The 15,313-nt window shown below is 39.2% G+C and overlaps 1 protein-coding gene across 5 annotated transcripts in view; it reads left to right on the top strand.

The window, feature by feature from the left end:
* Positions 1 to 14,209, top strand: part of POU2F1 (POU class 2 homeobox 1) — a 109,166-nt gene extending 94,957 nt beyond the window's left edge. For 4 of the 5 annotated variants that reach the window (XM_062572731.1, XM_062572705.1, XM_062572743.1 and 1 more), the window contains 7 exons: positions 2,542 to 2,683; positions 4,847 to 4,992; positions 6,142 to 6,321; positions 9,174 to 9,279; positions 10,110 to 10,458; positions 11,302 to 11,390; positions 13,293 to 13,923. In XM_062572731.1, the coding sequence (XP_062428715.1) occupies positions 2,542 to 2,683; positions 4,847 to 4,992; positions 6,142 to 6,321; positions 9,174 to 9,279; positions 10,110 to 10,458; positions 11,302 to 11,390; positions 13,293 to 13,603 (1,323 nt within the window). In that variant the 3' untranslated portion in view covers positions 13,604 to 13,923. Of the gene's footprint in view, positions 1 to 2,541; positions 2,684 to 4,846; positions 4,993 to 6,141; positions 6,322 to 9,173; positions 9,280 to 10,109; positions 10,459 to 11,301; positions 11,391 to 13,292 lie in introns of all 5 variants that reach the window. The other variant, XM_062572715.1, reaches the window with a different exon arrangement.
* Positions 14,210 to 15,313: the final 1,104 nt, after the last annotated feature.

Below are 15,313 nucleotides of genomic sequence, written 5' to 3'. Positions count from 1 at the left end.
ATTAAAATAATCTGTCCAGATAAAGAATTAATTTTGGCAGCAGCCTGTGTTAGGTGTAAGTGTGTTTTGCTAGAAGAAATAGCAAACAGAAATCTAAGTAGATATTAGATATTTAAAAGTCTGAGCTCAGAGCAGTCAATCCGACATACATGTGGGGTTTTTTTCTTTTTTTCTTTTTTTCTTTTTTTTCCTCTTCTCCTTGGAATAAGTAAACCTACTCTAGCTGAAAGTATGTGCTGAGGTCGGATTTATTTTTCTGGCAATGTTCTAAGTGATTGAAAAATCAGGGTTCATAATGAAAGTTCCTGGCAGCATCTTAATTATAACTCAAGAACAGAACGTTCTTAGTAAAATGAAGTGCATTTTGCTGGCATTTGTGCCTCCTTGCCTCCCTCCTTTCCACTAGATGGAGGTACACAAATGCAACAGTGATAGACATGCACAAAAGCTAGAATGGAGCAGAATAGAACAAAGTGAAATACAATAGCTTTCCTATAGCCTGACTGAGGTAGTTCATATAGATCTTTAGTTATTATGTTTGATCTGCCCTGCTGTGAGGCGATTACAGTGGAGCAAGTAGACCTTTTAAGTTATATGTTAAACTTTCTTTATTGACCTGTTGTGAATTTTTATGGTCAGGAAAAATAAATACAGTTGCTCAGGCTTGCATTTCAGCATTTGATTTTGAGCTTGAAAAAGAGCCTATGTGAAGAAACATTTTAGACTATGTTACTCTGTATAAAATACTATCTCTGTTAGTCTTCCTGAACTTTCTAACAGACCTCCACACACAACTGTGATGTACCTTATAACCAGTTACATTCATTACCAGAGCTTCATGCAACCTACAAAGTAGGTCAGATGTGTATAAAGTGTCTTTATTGTCTGCACCAGCCATCCTTTCAGTGGTCCATAAGAATACATACATTTCTCATCCCGATATATAATTTTTTTTGCCTGTGACTTAAGTGCTGCCACCTTTTGGCCTAGCTAAACTCTTGACAAAGAAATGATTAACTATTCATTGTAAATCACATGGCAAATGTTAGTGGGAACACAAATTTCTGAACTAAATTTGGTTAGGGGTCTGGAGCAAATGTCATAACTCTTTCTTACCAAAGCATAAATTATCCTCTCTCTAACATGGTTTAAATAGCCAGGTTTTCTTTGTCATCAACCCACTCACTAGAGCATCCATGTTACTTCTCTTAGCGTGAGAACCTCATAAGGTTTGAAATGTGCAGAATCCAGGGATGTGGGTACAGGTATAAATGTGAATTCCACCTGTTTCCTCTTCTGATTGAAAGGCTTAGAAAGCAATTGTTCTGGTCATCATCTAGGAAGGAGTTTGTTTTCTTCATACAACCTGCACAATTTATTAAGCTTATAAAAGGTTTTCTTCTTCCATGCTTGGATATGACCACTCTGCATGCTGTTAGTTACTTGTATCAAACTGTGGTTGTGGGTCCGACCTGAAAGGAACGAAAGCAAGCTTTATGCACAGTCTAACTAACCCATTTGCAATTAAACTCCACTAACTATGCTCAAGCTCTTCAGTCTGTTCTTCTGGACTTTTCATCACTTTTTTGTGTTTAAAAAATAAAATTCTGAATTAAACTATTTTAGAGAAAATAGCTTACTTCAAAGTTTGTTCTTTTTTTTCCAAGGACAGGACCTTTGTGCATTAAAGCAAAAACAGAAAATATCATGATGTATTTTAACGACTGTAATCAAAAACTGTTCATTTATTTATTTATTTATTGCAAATGAGATTTAAATGTGATACTTCTTTAGTGTAAAGTACGTGGGGGTATATGTATAGCTATTAGGATAAGCAGAATGTCTGATAGCTAGCTAAAATTTGGAAAAGCAGCAAGAGATGTAAAGAGATGATTTGTAAATTCCAGCAGATGGGTAATGATAGCAAAGACAGCAGTTAATCATTATTTGAAATGATTCAACTTCTTGTCTGCTTTGACAGGGATATCTGTGGGGAGAAGTTTGATTTGAACCTCTGCAGATACTAAAAGTTCAGATCAGAACACCTTTGCATTTATTTAAATGTGATATATGTTTGCAGACAAACCTCATTCATATTTTTAAGAATGGATTTCTACTAATATGAGGCATGAATACACTGCATTTCTACTTATTTGAATTTTTTTTTCTTTGGTATGAGATACATAAATACTAAATCTACTTGTAGAAGGAGCTTGACCCATACTTAAAGAACTAAGAAAAAAAACAAGTTAAAATATTCAGTGGAGTGTTATACTTAGTGATAATGCTAGGAAGAGAAAGCATCAGGGATTTACTGGAAAGAGTTACTTGATAAAATTGCTTGAGATTTGAAAAGATAACATTTCTTTATGATTATTTGCTTTAGTATGCATGAATCCTCTTAGCACTGAGTAAATGTCTGTGAACCTGAAAACCTACTCATGGCAATAGAGTCACCAAGAGAGCACAAGAATATGACAGGATTCCTTGCTTTGGAAGTACCTATGTTAGTGAATCCCTTTTTTCTCTTTCTTTGTCCAGGGTGATGTTGGGCTCGCTATGGGCAAACTCTATGGAAATGACTTCAGCCAAACTACCATCTCTCGCTTTGAAGCCTTGAACCTCAGCTTTAAGAACATGTGCAAGTTAAAGCCACTTCTGGAAAAGTGGCTCAATGATGCAGGTGAATAAGTCTGTGTATTTCTTCACCAGCCTACCAAAATCAATAGGATTCTGAAAAACTTTCAGCTGCTTCATTTGTGCCCTTATGGTTTTATGAAGCCACTGATCTCTAACTGTCCATGGGACAAATAAGGTTGTAGGGATAAGTGTCTGCACTTCCCCTTTCAGGTGTCCATATTCATCTGAAATAGTTTCAATGTGAACTTTTAGAAATGTGTTCTGCAGTCAACTGAACCATTGCCTGGGGTGAGATATGTGTCATGGTTTTCCTCCTTCATATATGTTAATGCATATAACTTCTAATCCTCTTCTAGCTTTCTTTTTCAGATTGTAACTTTAGAGAGGGTTGCATGGTTTGTTGTTTCAGTAAGCAGAGCTTATTGCATTCATCTCTTCCCACATCCCCTATGTATGTTCTTTTCATCTCTTTCCAAGAATGCCTGTAAACTCTCTTTCTCCCCATAGCAAGAGTTTAGTGTGGGTTAAGTTTTGTTTTTTCTTCCAGAATTATTTTTTCCTGGGAAATAAATCATTCATGATGCCAATATTTTAGTGTTCTCTTTTTACATCAGCAAAAGGAGCTTGGATAGCGGTGCTGGGTGTTAGGATAGAAAGTGTTTAAGAGTGCTGTTAGCCAGTTTTTTTCTCCTACGTATACAACTGTACATAGTATAAAGCTGATGAATCTGCTAAACAGATGGCAGGGACAATGTGGGATAGTGGATGTATTTCCACTTTCCATTTTCATTTCAAAAATGAATAGAGCTCTACACTGATGCCTACAGTATTCCCTGAAATTTTGAAAGTAATTGAATGTAGTGTTGAAATGAAGAAGTGTCCTTCTGTTGTGCCGAAAAGAGCTATCCTTAGGTAATCTGAATCTGTTATAGCAAATGTCAAGATCTTCTCACTGAGTGATCTAATCCACAGGATAGAGGTCCCTAAACCTTACAGCAGCAACTGGGCTAATGCAATGCTGCAAGGAATGCCACAATTTGCCTTTCCAGCTAACTTGAAGAAATATTTTTGTCTGGAAAGTGAAGATAAGGACCATAAACAGCATCAGGGTCCCTCACAGACTGAAACTTGAGAATCATTGTCTTTGAGTCCGATTTACTGTTATGAAAATCTTTGGAAGAAAGATTTATGATGTCTTAATTTCCATTCAACAACTTTTAGGTAAAAGCAGGCAGGAAAGACTTGCCAGTGACCTCTTTCATTACGTTGCAGTGTTGCAGTACTGTTTGCTGTTATGGAACTCAGCTTGTTCTGTGCAGAGTTTTGGGGGTGAAGTGGGGATCCAGTAATTTTTTGAGGTGCCATTTGTTGAAAAATATGTAACCTGGAAGATAATGATTGAAGGTACTTGCTCATGTGAGCCTATGAGAATGGTCGTGAGCACTGTGAACTGACACCTAAAAATCACCACAAAATCCCCATGCACTGAGGGGTCTGCAGTGTTCTGCGGTCATAATTAATCATTTTAAATTCTATGTTGCAACCTGGCTGTAACTTATTCTACACCTTCTTGTAGAAAGTAGATTAGAATGCATCCTCTCTTTGCTCTTCTGTGGAACCAAAAAAGGCAGGATTAGGAGTGTACAGCTAGAGACTTGCTGTAGCTAAGGAGGAGGAGCTGCAAGCTGTGTAGGTGGTTCTGCTGCCTAGCACTGAGTATCCACCAAGAATTCTGTAGTGGAGAGGCTGAACATTTTGAAGCTCACTATAAGCTCCATCTTCCAGCAGAGCAGGTAAAAGAAATTCAAGGCTGCTCAGATTTTTTTCTTTCCTTTTTTTTTTTTTTTTTAATAATTGTATGTGGTTTATAGCTGTGGCTCATGGATATCAGGCACTTTTTTTTTTAATGTGTTTTGCAGTAAATGAGTGGCATGAGGTAAGAATGGAAAAAACTTTGTTAAAAGTGTGATAGAAATGATATTGTGGCAGAATTCAGGAGGAGAGAGTGCGCTCTGGGCTTCCTTGTAGCTTTTAAGTTTCAAGATTGAACTATAACAAGGATTAATACATGTAGGCTTCAGAATTTTGTAGGTATCTGGGAAAGATACAGAGTGTGTTTTACTGTCCCTTGCCGAGGTGAACACTTGCATTATGCTTCACTGCATTCAAATAAAATCTCTTGATTTGTGTTATTTTACTCTTTCAGAAAACCTCTCATCTGATTCAACTCTCTCCAGCCCAAGTGCCCTGAATTCTCCAGGGCTGGGGGTTGAAGGCTTGAACCGTAGGAGGAAGAAACGCACCAGCATAGAGACCAACATACGTGTGGCCTTAGAGAAGAGTTTCCTGGAGGTCAGTGATCCTGTTGCTCTGCTCAGCTATAAAGAAATGAAGAAGCTTTGTTTAACATTGCATCTCCTAGAACAAAACTGTTGCTATGCTATTTAGGAAAGTGATTGTACTAAAGAAGGTCAATAATGTAAAGACTGCGCTAAGAAGCGTATGATCAGTGTCTACTTCATTTTAATAAAAACAACTCCCTCCACCCAAAACCCTACCTTCCCCCCCGCGCCCCCCGCAGAACAACTCATTTGTCTAGAGTTCCTTGAGGGATTAACTCAAAAGTCAGATCCCTTCTCTCATAAATAAGAATGTGAGCTCAGTTTTCATCACCCATCTACAATGAACACAACTTGCTGTTGGTAGTAATGTTCCTGTAACTAGGAAAACAGAGGGCAGAATTGTCTGTTACGATCTGTCCCTGGTGTACAGCTGACCAGAATCTAGATATAAATTGCCTAGCAAGATTTCTGGTTAGCGGAGGCGAAATCTTTGCTGGCATGAAGGCATATCTGCACTTCAGTGTAGGTATAGAGTAGAGCTTTACACTGATGGGACTTCATATAAACTATTGACATTTCTGATATCTCAAATTTACGTGAGAGCTGGTCAAAGCTCACCTAGAGGACATGATCATCTTAACTGGCTTTGACACCTGGCTCACCAAGTGAATCAGAGCTTAAGTACAGAAAGGTTATTTCCCTAGGAAACTCTGGGGAGGTCATCGACATTCAGTAGCACTCATGTTGGAAAAGTCTAAGGCAAATTGCAAGAAGACATTGGAAAGAAAAGGTTATTCCCTGTAAAGTGAGAGAGTTTGGAGAAGGAGCTTGGAAGGAGACTTAATTGAGGAAGATTGTAGGTTTTTCAGTTTAATAATCTTGAAAAATTTCAACCAAATTTGACAAAAGGATGCCTTGTCTGTAAAGTGCCAGGCATCCTGAAACCTGGAACTTTATTCAGGAGGAGGAGTTCATCTGGGATGAAAGGATTGTTTGAATGGCCTTTGAAGTCCCTGAGGCATCAAGCTGACCAAATTCTACTCCTCAATGCAGTCCCTCTCCTTTGATAAATCAGAAAAGCTCCTTTCAGTCATGCGCTATAAAGCAAAATTTCAGAAGATCATTTCAGAGCTTTTCAAGTACCATCTCTTTCTCTCAGAACCAAAAGCCTACCTCGGAGGAGATCACCCTGATAGCTGACCAGCTAAACATGGAGAAGGAGGTGATCCGCGTTTGGTTCTGTAACCGGCGCCAGAAGGAGAAAAGGATCAACCCACCCAGCAGTGGTGGAACCAGCAGCTCGCCCATCAAAGCAATTTTTCCTTGCCCAACCTCACTGGTAAGAATCAAGACTCTATAGTTGTCTAGCTCACTGGAAAAGGTAGTTGCACTCTGCTCTTTGCAAAACTATCACGTGCTACACCCTTCTTTGTACAGCAGACTTGTACTCACAAGTTTTCTCTGTATTATATTGACATTTAAAATATCCTACTTGTGTACTATAAAAGAGATCATGTTTACAAATTAGGCACTAGTTTGGCTTTCAGTTGGGATGTTTTATTTAGCCAGCTCTTGAGTAAATATTCTGACTAGCAAATCTGTAGTCAGGTTTATTGCTTTGAAAATATGCCAGAAGATCGTAACTCCTGTTTATGTCTGGATTGCCTCTTTGCCCAAACATTTTTGTAAAATAATAATAATAAAAAAATGCTTAACTACTCTATCCCTCCCATCTTGTTCTTAGCTGCACTGATAAGAACATTATCAGCAGTAAAAATATCATTTGGAGTTTGTCACATAAATCCAGTGATACTGTTGTTGTCACTTTTAGCCAGGAATGATTCTGTTAAAAGACGAATGGAACAAAGGAACAATTTAGCTAGTATTCATGTAATTGATTTCCCAAACTTGTATTTGCCTCAGGTAAACACAAACCACATGAAAATAAGAGTAACAAAACATATGCATGAAGGTTCCTTTAACTCATTTGCTACCGATGTCTATGGAGATCTGTTTTCATAAATAGAAAGAGTAGCTATTAGATTTCATAGTAGCTATGCTAATAGGAGTGTGGTGGAAGTTGTGTACCCTGTAGCTATCCTGTTGTAGTATTTATACCACCTTCATCACTCTGGTAGCTAATATCATCCAGTACTTCATTAAATTGTTAATTTTGGTGACATGTCATTCTTTTCCCTCATCCTTATCTCAGGATGTATGCATGCAACTTTTTGTTTTGGGGAAGGGATGTGTTAAATGTACTTAGTCTTTTTTTTTTTTTTTTTTTTTTTTTTAGTTAAAAATCCAGGTTACATGCCTTGCTACCAAAGCAGAGCATTAGATATGTGATGAGATAGAAGATATGTGATAGCTTTAGGTTACTGTGCAAATTTATGCAGATTGCAACTTAAGAAAACTTTCCTGCATAAAAGAACTTTTACTCTATTATTATAAACTACCAGAGTATATGAGAAATTAAGATATTAACCACAATTCTCCCTTCCTTCAATGATGTTTCACTAGAACATTTTCACTGTAAGCTTCTCTAAGATTTGTTACCACCCAAATGGATGTTCTAGCGTCTTCCTCATCTTCATTGGCTATGTGCTTTCTTGATTCTTTGTGTCAGCTCTGGAGATCATGTGTCCATAAGATGACTTGGCTCAGTTTACTCATGTGACTGAAAATTAAGCATGCAATGAATAGTGATTACTTTTTGGTATGCACTCTGACTGCACCTATGCTAGAGCTCTGAGGCAAGATTGGAGGGAAAGGCTCCTTTGATGGCAGCCCACTGCTCGATTGGCTTAAGTCAGTCATTGTAACTGCATGGTTAGCTGTATTAATCCCAGGTCGTTCACTGCTCTGATGTCTGGACTGTGACATTGGCCTTAACTGTTGTATGGACAGATGACAGACATGATATGTTCACGGTAGGCTGCTTTTAGTGGGAAGTGTACTTCGTATCTAGCTCCTTTTTGTTTCATAGACTATTTGAGATGGACAGAAAGCTTTTAGATCTGTCCGAGTTGCCCCAACCTTGTTTAAAATGTATGAAGCAGTTGCCTTCTGTAAGAGGATAAACAGCATGAGAGAGATTTCTCTGATGATAAACCTAAGGTAAGAAAGGGGAATTGGAGGAAGGTTTTAGCCTATATTCTTAGATACGTTCTTCTGGGCAATCCTAAAGGATTCATTTCTCCCATTGATGTTTAACTGCCTTCAAATATTACAGTTGGACACCATTTCTGGTCCAGAAAAAAAAATTCTTTCATCTACTCATATTTATTTTGAGAGTGACAGAGCACTGGAACAGGTTGCCCGGAGAGGTTGTGGAGTCTCCTTCTCTGGAGATATTCGAAGCTCACCTGGATGCAACCCTGTCTAACATGCTTTAGGTGACCCTGCTGGAGCAGAGGGGTTGGACTAGATGATCTCCAGAGGTCCCCTCCAATCTTACTGATTCTGTGATTTTTTTCTGCATAAGGCAGTTCCCTCTGCCTTAATTCTTTGGGGATATTTTTGTTGTTTTTTTTTTCTTTTGTTTTCCTGAAACATCTTCAGTTCATTTGTAGCTAATTTTGTACTAAGCTGTCCACAAATTAACTAAGGTCGTATGAATGTTTTTAAATTTGGAGATTCTTCCTCTGGCTCAGGGAAACTTGTCAAACTGGAGATCATAGTTTGGTTGAGTAAAAGCAAAATCGTGTAAAACACATTGCCCTAAATACATTTGGATGTGTTGCGATACCTAGACTGTTTAATCAGAGAAAGAACTCTGTAGCTGGAAAGATGCTTACGTAAGAAAGAAGTATACAGAAATAATATATATTATAACTCTTTGTATAAGAGTACCATTAAGAAGCTGACTTGGCAGGGGGAGAAGCAGAGGGCAACTTGCAGTTACGAAACGGTGGGTATAATGGATGCGCTTCCCTTCATATATTGAATGATCAAAAAGAGAGGTGTTGCTGGTAATTGGAGAAGGTACTATGCTAAGTCTGTTGAAAGCTAATCTAATAGAGTTAATAAAAACAAAAACAGAAAAACACAAAAAAATCCACTTAATTTATATGCAGTATTTCCCCAATATCATCTTCAGCTGAGAATGGGAAGAAAGAAATTGAAGTCTAGTAACTAACTCTTTTTCTGTTTAACAGTTGAGCAGTTATATTCTGTTTTGACCTCCAGGTGGCAACCACACCAAGCCTTGTGACTAGCAGTGCAGCTACTACCCTGACTGTCAACCCTGTGCTCCCTTTGACCAGTGCTGCTGTAACTAGTCTGTCAGTCACAGGTAAGATATAAGCCACAACAGTGGCTTAGTTTCTTCACAATTTGCTTATCCTTAGTTGTCAAGTAAATTGCTATGTCAAACAAGTAATAAAAATTTTATGGCAATCAAGATTTTGTTGGATTTCTAATAGCCTTTGTAACAAGTTATTATTCAAGATCAGTTTAGGACTCTATGGGTTCTACTGCCTAAGTACCTATATAAATTGGGTATTTGGTTTTGCTGTGTGCTGCGTGTAACAAAATGTGGAGATATTTTAGATGGATATCTGTAATCTGTGTGGCTGAAACTGGAAAATAGGAGAGAAAAGTGTTTTAATGATCACAAAAGAATCTTTGAGATATTGTGACTGTTGCTTTTGTATATAGGTTCCAAGCATTTCTCTTCTCTCATTTTTTTTAAGCTCCTGAGCTGATTTTTCTTACCCCAAATTAACCTCTACCATTTGACCTTTTAAAGGCTTAAAAGAGGAATTCAGTATTAGTCACACTAGTATCCTGGTACATCCTTTTCATTGTTCCTTGTTACTCCACATAAAAATTCAATCTTTGTGACAATCCAGCTGACTTTTCTGGGGAAAAAATCACAGGTGATGCTGAAGTGAAAGATGGTACCTTCCACTGCCAGCTTCTAGAGCTCCTCAGTCGTTTAATTGCAGCCTGAGAGCCAAACCCGGCATTCCTTCTCACTTGGACTCACGGTGCTTCAGGGTCCCACAGAAATGTATGTTTGTCTCCCTTTCTGTTGGATGTGCAGTTCAGTTCAGGTGGGTAGTGGTTTCTGTTCAGTCATGTCTGTGTTTTGTACTGGTCTAACCAGAATCAATCTTCTAGGCACAACAGAAACCACCTCCAACAACACAGCAACAGTGATTTCAACAGCACCTCCAGCTTCTTCAGCAGTGACATCACCTTCCCTGAGTCCTTCCCCTTCTGCCTCAGCCTCCACTTCAGAGGCATCCAGTGCCAGTGAGACCAGCACAACAACACAGACAACCTCCACTCCCTTGTCCTCCCCTCTTGGGACCAGCCAGGTGATGGTAACGGCATCAGGGTTGCAAACAGCGGCAGCAGCCGCATTACAAGGAGCTGCACAGTTGCCTGCAAATGCAAGTCTTGCTGCCATGGCTGCTGCAGCAGGACTGAACCCAGGCTTGATGGCATCCTCGCAGTTTGCAGCTGGGTAAGGATGAATTTCTCACACCCTTGCAGGTTGAGTGACAATGGAAAAGGGAAGAGAAGTCTTGGATAAATTAGCATGGGCTTTTACTTGCCACTATTTCCTGGTAGCTCACTTGGCAATCCTAGCATCTTTTATCTCAGATTCTGAGGGTTTACTTATGGGTGGCAGACTTTGCCATTCCCATCAAGGTAATTATTTTCATTTTACAGATGAGAAAGCTGTGTTGCAGCAATGTTATGATTTGATAAGTCATCCATCCCATTGCAGAGCTTGACTTGGAGCTGCAACTTACCAGTGAACCATAGAAATGATTGTTCTTCTAATAAAAATTGAGAGCTAGCACAGACTCACTTCACATTTATGTATTTATTTCACTGTTGATCTCTCCATCATGATCCAGAAGCTGTAAAAGATGCATGACTATGTATTATTGAAGTTTTTAGTTTTAAAAATGTTGCTCTGGGAGATGACTTATTGTTTATTTAGTTTCTCTTGATTTACTGCTTTCTTGTCGGAATTCAGGATAGCTTGCTAACAAGTGGCAATTTCCCCAAAATGCATTACAAAAATGTTTTACAGTAACAATCAATACAGCTCATGCAGTTTGGGTGCCTGTGCTTCAGGCGCCTTGCTAGCCACACAGCTGAAAGACAGCTGTGAGTGGTCTACTCAAGATGTCATGCAGAAGAAGTTAGAACAAACTAAATACGAATATCAGGCACCATTCTCTGATTATTTATCTATTTATTTATGTATATGACTCTGTACTTCTGAACAGTGGCCACCTTCCAAAAGTAACACTTCTCCACATCTGTGCTTCTCCCACTGTCTTGTTTACTACAGAGGTGCCTTACTTAGTCTCAATCCAGGGACATTAGGTGGTGCTCTCAGCCCGGCCCTGATGAGCAACAGTACGCTGGCAACTATTCAAGGTCAGTAGTGTTCCTTTTAGTGCTTCTCTGTCTTATAACTTCAGTTCATGTGTTTCGTCTTTCTCTACCAAAAAAGAACACTGACTTCTCGGCGCTGCACAGAAATGTTTTAAGAGTGAAGCTTTTACAAAGCTTAAATGCACAAATGAATTTTATGTATCATGGAGTTAAGAGCAAGTACAACCTTATAAAGAGGATTAGAATTGTGTGTAATCTCACAGAAATTTGCAGGAGGCCTTAAAATACGGAATATGATCTGACGTTAATTTTGTTATTCTCCTTCCACATGCCTAGAGACACATACACCTCCAAGAGCTTAGAGATCTACTTTTTACAGCTCTTTCAGCATAAGCTTTAGCAGAGTTGCATAGTTTTGAGGACTGTAGCAGGAAAGCTCAGATTAAGACTTGATCATGGATCCTTCTACTCATATGTCTATTTTAAGAACAAGACCAATTTCCAAAAGACCTTACGTAGAACTTTAAATCCGTAAATCCTTACACAGAGGTCTGAAGATTTACTCTGGAAGTGCCAAGCAGCCAGAAGTTTCCACTGACTTTAGCAAGAGTTGTTTTGAGTTCATAGCTTGGCACCTTTGAAAACTAGATAGCAAAACTGCCTAAACAACTGGCTAGCCTTATGTATTCAAATACAGTCAAAAATAGCTTAACAAATCATGTTTCCAGGGTACAAGAAGGAGACGTTTTAGAAAGTGTCACAGATAAATTTAAGAGATCATAACCCATGGCAAACTGAACCCTGTAGACTTGTGAGAGTAAATTGTGACAATAATTATATGTCAGCATTAAAAATGTTATGCTCAGGGTTACATGACCTTCTTGGTCTTATGATAGTGGTCACTTCATGTGAACGCACATTCTGTCCTTTTCCAGCAGAGGTTACCTGAGTGCACAGGTTTTCTGTGGCAGAAAACATAGATCACTGTTACTGTTGAAGTATTGAAGGAAAGCATAATGAAGTTAGTTTTAGTATCTACAGGATCTTGTCCACTCTGTACAGAGAGTTGTTTTTTTTTTAAAAAAGAAAAAAAAATGCAGGAGGGAAGATCAGTGGAGGGCATTTTAAAGAGAAAGTTCAGATACTTTATGCTTCAGATACTATATGCTTTCACTGTGGTGATGGAGAAAGGGTCATTCCGGCTTTTAGGCTTTGAAAACATCCAACATTATACCTGTAATTTAATTCTTGGATGGGGTCATTAGAATTTTTTTTAATTTTACAAAATTTTTATCCCATGTGTGCTTAGCTACGTGTGCTGAGTTTTTGCCAGCTGCTTGTTTTGGGATAGTATACAGTATCACTTCATGGGCCTGAGGTGCTGCATAGTTGAATTAATGTCATGTACTTGCGTGGTTACTGAGTTGCATCCTTGGTTGACAGCTAGTAGTTACTGTGGAGCTGAGTTTTTCAAGGTGCCGTGGCAGTCCCTTTGCCAGTGCATAAAGAAAAGAGAGGGAGGGTTCTGTATAAAATAGGCATTCCTGTCCGTGATTGCCCACAGTTCATTAAAATATTACTTCACGTTGGAAGCCCTCTTATGGGGCACTGTCTAGCTAAGGAAACTGCAGATCCCTTATAAGTAGGGAAGTTTGTTGGAGGGAAGTAAAGTTACCCTGCAGAAAAATCTTTCTTCTCTAGTTGTTGAGATTGTGAAGGCACCCTGTCTTATCTGTAGCAACTCTGACTAGCTCCAGATAGCAAATTTAACTGTTTTTTAATCTTTTTATGCGTGCTTGAAGTAAGAGGAACTATCATTAATGGTATAGAAAGCGCTCCCATGACAGGAGGAAAATGCAGAGATCTGCTGCATTTAGGTGCATTTTTTGTGTTATTGCTTACTGCTAATGTTACCCCCACCCTACTGAATTTTCCCTTTTTTAGCTCTTGCATCTGGTGGCTCTCTTCCAATAACATCACTGGATGCAACTGGGAACTTGGTGTTTGCCAATGCTGGAGGTACTCCTAACATCGTAACTGCCCCTCTGTTCCTGAACCCTCAGAACCTTTCTCTGCTCACCAGCAACCCGGTTAGCTTGGTCTCTGCAGCTGCAGCCTCCGCAGGGGCCTCTGGACCAGTCGCCAGCCTTCACGCCACCTCCACCTCAGCCAAGTCCATCCAGAACTCTCTCCTCACGGTGGCCTCTGCGAGCGAGGCCACGTCCACCACCACTACTGCCTCCAAGGCACAGTGAGCCGGGCTGAGCTGTGCTGCCAGCAGCCTGTTTCACTATGAGGTGGGATTGGCTGCCAGCGGGGTTTATAAACTGAAAAATGTGATTGGCATCCTCTCGCCGTGTTGCTGGGGACAAGGGAGAGAAGGAAAAATATTAAAAAAAAAAAACAAAAAAAAAAAAAACAAAAGCAAAACAGGAAGGATTTAAAGCTGGGACAGACATTTGCCTAATTTTATAATAAACACTGTCTTTTCAGGATCGCTTCATGGATCGGAGAACTTTCTAACCAAAAATGTAAAAAAAACAAAAAAACAAAAAAACACAAAAAAAGTGAAAGGACTACTTATCATTTCCAGCAGTCACAATGACAAGTTAAGGTGGGTTATCAACTCAAACATAGGAAGGGGATTTCTTGTTTCTTTTTGGTCTAAATATCTTTCTTTTTTAATTATCATTTTATAGGTCTGTTGTACAGGCCATTATGTCATACAAGGTGTTTATAATCGTATCAATCGTGTTGGGGGTTCCTTTCTTAACTGGTACAATTTAGGCAGGCCTGTATTACTGGTGTATCTCTATTATTATTATGATTATTATTATTATTATTATTTTTATATATATAGTTTGGACGCGTTTGTCTTTTGCTCCTGGATTATTTTCAGCGAGCTCCCATACCGTGGGGGGAGGGTGGGAGGGTGGAGAGGAAGAATGGAGCACAAACAGACTTTCTGTCCTCATCTTCTGGGAATGTTCTGAACAGTTTTCTCATCCTTGAATTTGTCCGATGGTTACTTAGAGGGCTCAGAAGAACGCGTTTTCGTCACCCGCGCAGGAAGCTCAGCGTAGTGGTAGAGATCATTGTGTGCAAACTTCCAGGCTGGTTTAGGCTTTTTAAGCAGAGGTAGGAATTCGTTCTGAGCTACAGTTCTCCTCCACTGAGTTACTTAAAATAACTGGCCAAGCTCTGCTCTTAGCTTTGTGTGCATGGTTCCTTTATACTTCCGAGAGTGGGATTTGGCCTCCCGAGTCTAGATTGTGTGACATACTGTTGGCTCTTTTGTTCTGCTGATTTGATTTTTGCAGTCAAAAACATGCACAAACATTTAGAAAAACTTAGGTTACCCAAGCTCATTGGCGGTAGATAAAACATCATTTACAGACCTGGATTCCTGTCAGGTGAATTAGTACAGGATTTCAAAAGGTCAGGCTCTCCCTAATGCCTAAAGCAATATTCCTTTTCAGTTATTTCTGATGTTTCCAACAGTGTGTTCAGAAAACTTTCCGCTAAAAAAGCGCTTCTGCTTGCAAAACTCAGAAGCCCAAACTTTCAGAACAGAAGCTTCCATCTTTTATGCTAACACAATCTAGCTGACTCTGGGGCTTTGCACGTACCTTGGTGATCTCGTGTAGTCTCTGAGCTGTGATATTGCTAGCCTTGTAAAAAGGGCAATAAGTGTCCCCAGCTAGAGAGTCGGGGCTCACCTGCCACTGTAACTATCTTTTCAAGGTTGATTCTGATCCATGTAGCAAAGACTATTTATGTGGATGAGGAAGAATAATGGACTGTACAGAAGTTAGATCTGTATATTCTTAAATATACAATCTAGTATCTGAACCAAAAAAAAGATTTTTTTAAAAAAGAGAAGACTGGATCACTGCAATGCAGTTCACTTTGAGCTTTCCATTCCTGATGGATTTAAAGGTTTCTGCCATGTGTATAAAAATAAA

The sequence above is a fragment of the Rhea pennata genome, chromosome 1 (genome assembly GCF_028389875.1).
Source record: "Rhea pennata isolate bPtePen1 chromosome 1, bPtePen1.pri, whole genome shotgun sequence".
Classification (NCBI taxonomy): Eukaryota; Metazoa; Chordata; class Aves; order Rheiformes; family Rheidae; genus Rhea; species Rhea pennata.
The sequence above is the reverse complement of the archived record's forward strand: the minus strand, read 5'-3'. Positions and strand labels throughout refer to the sequence as shown.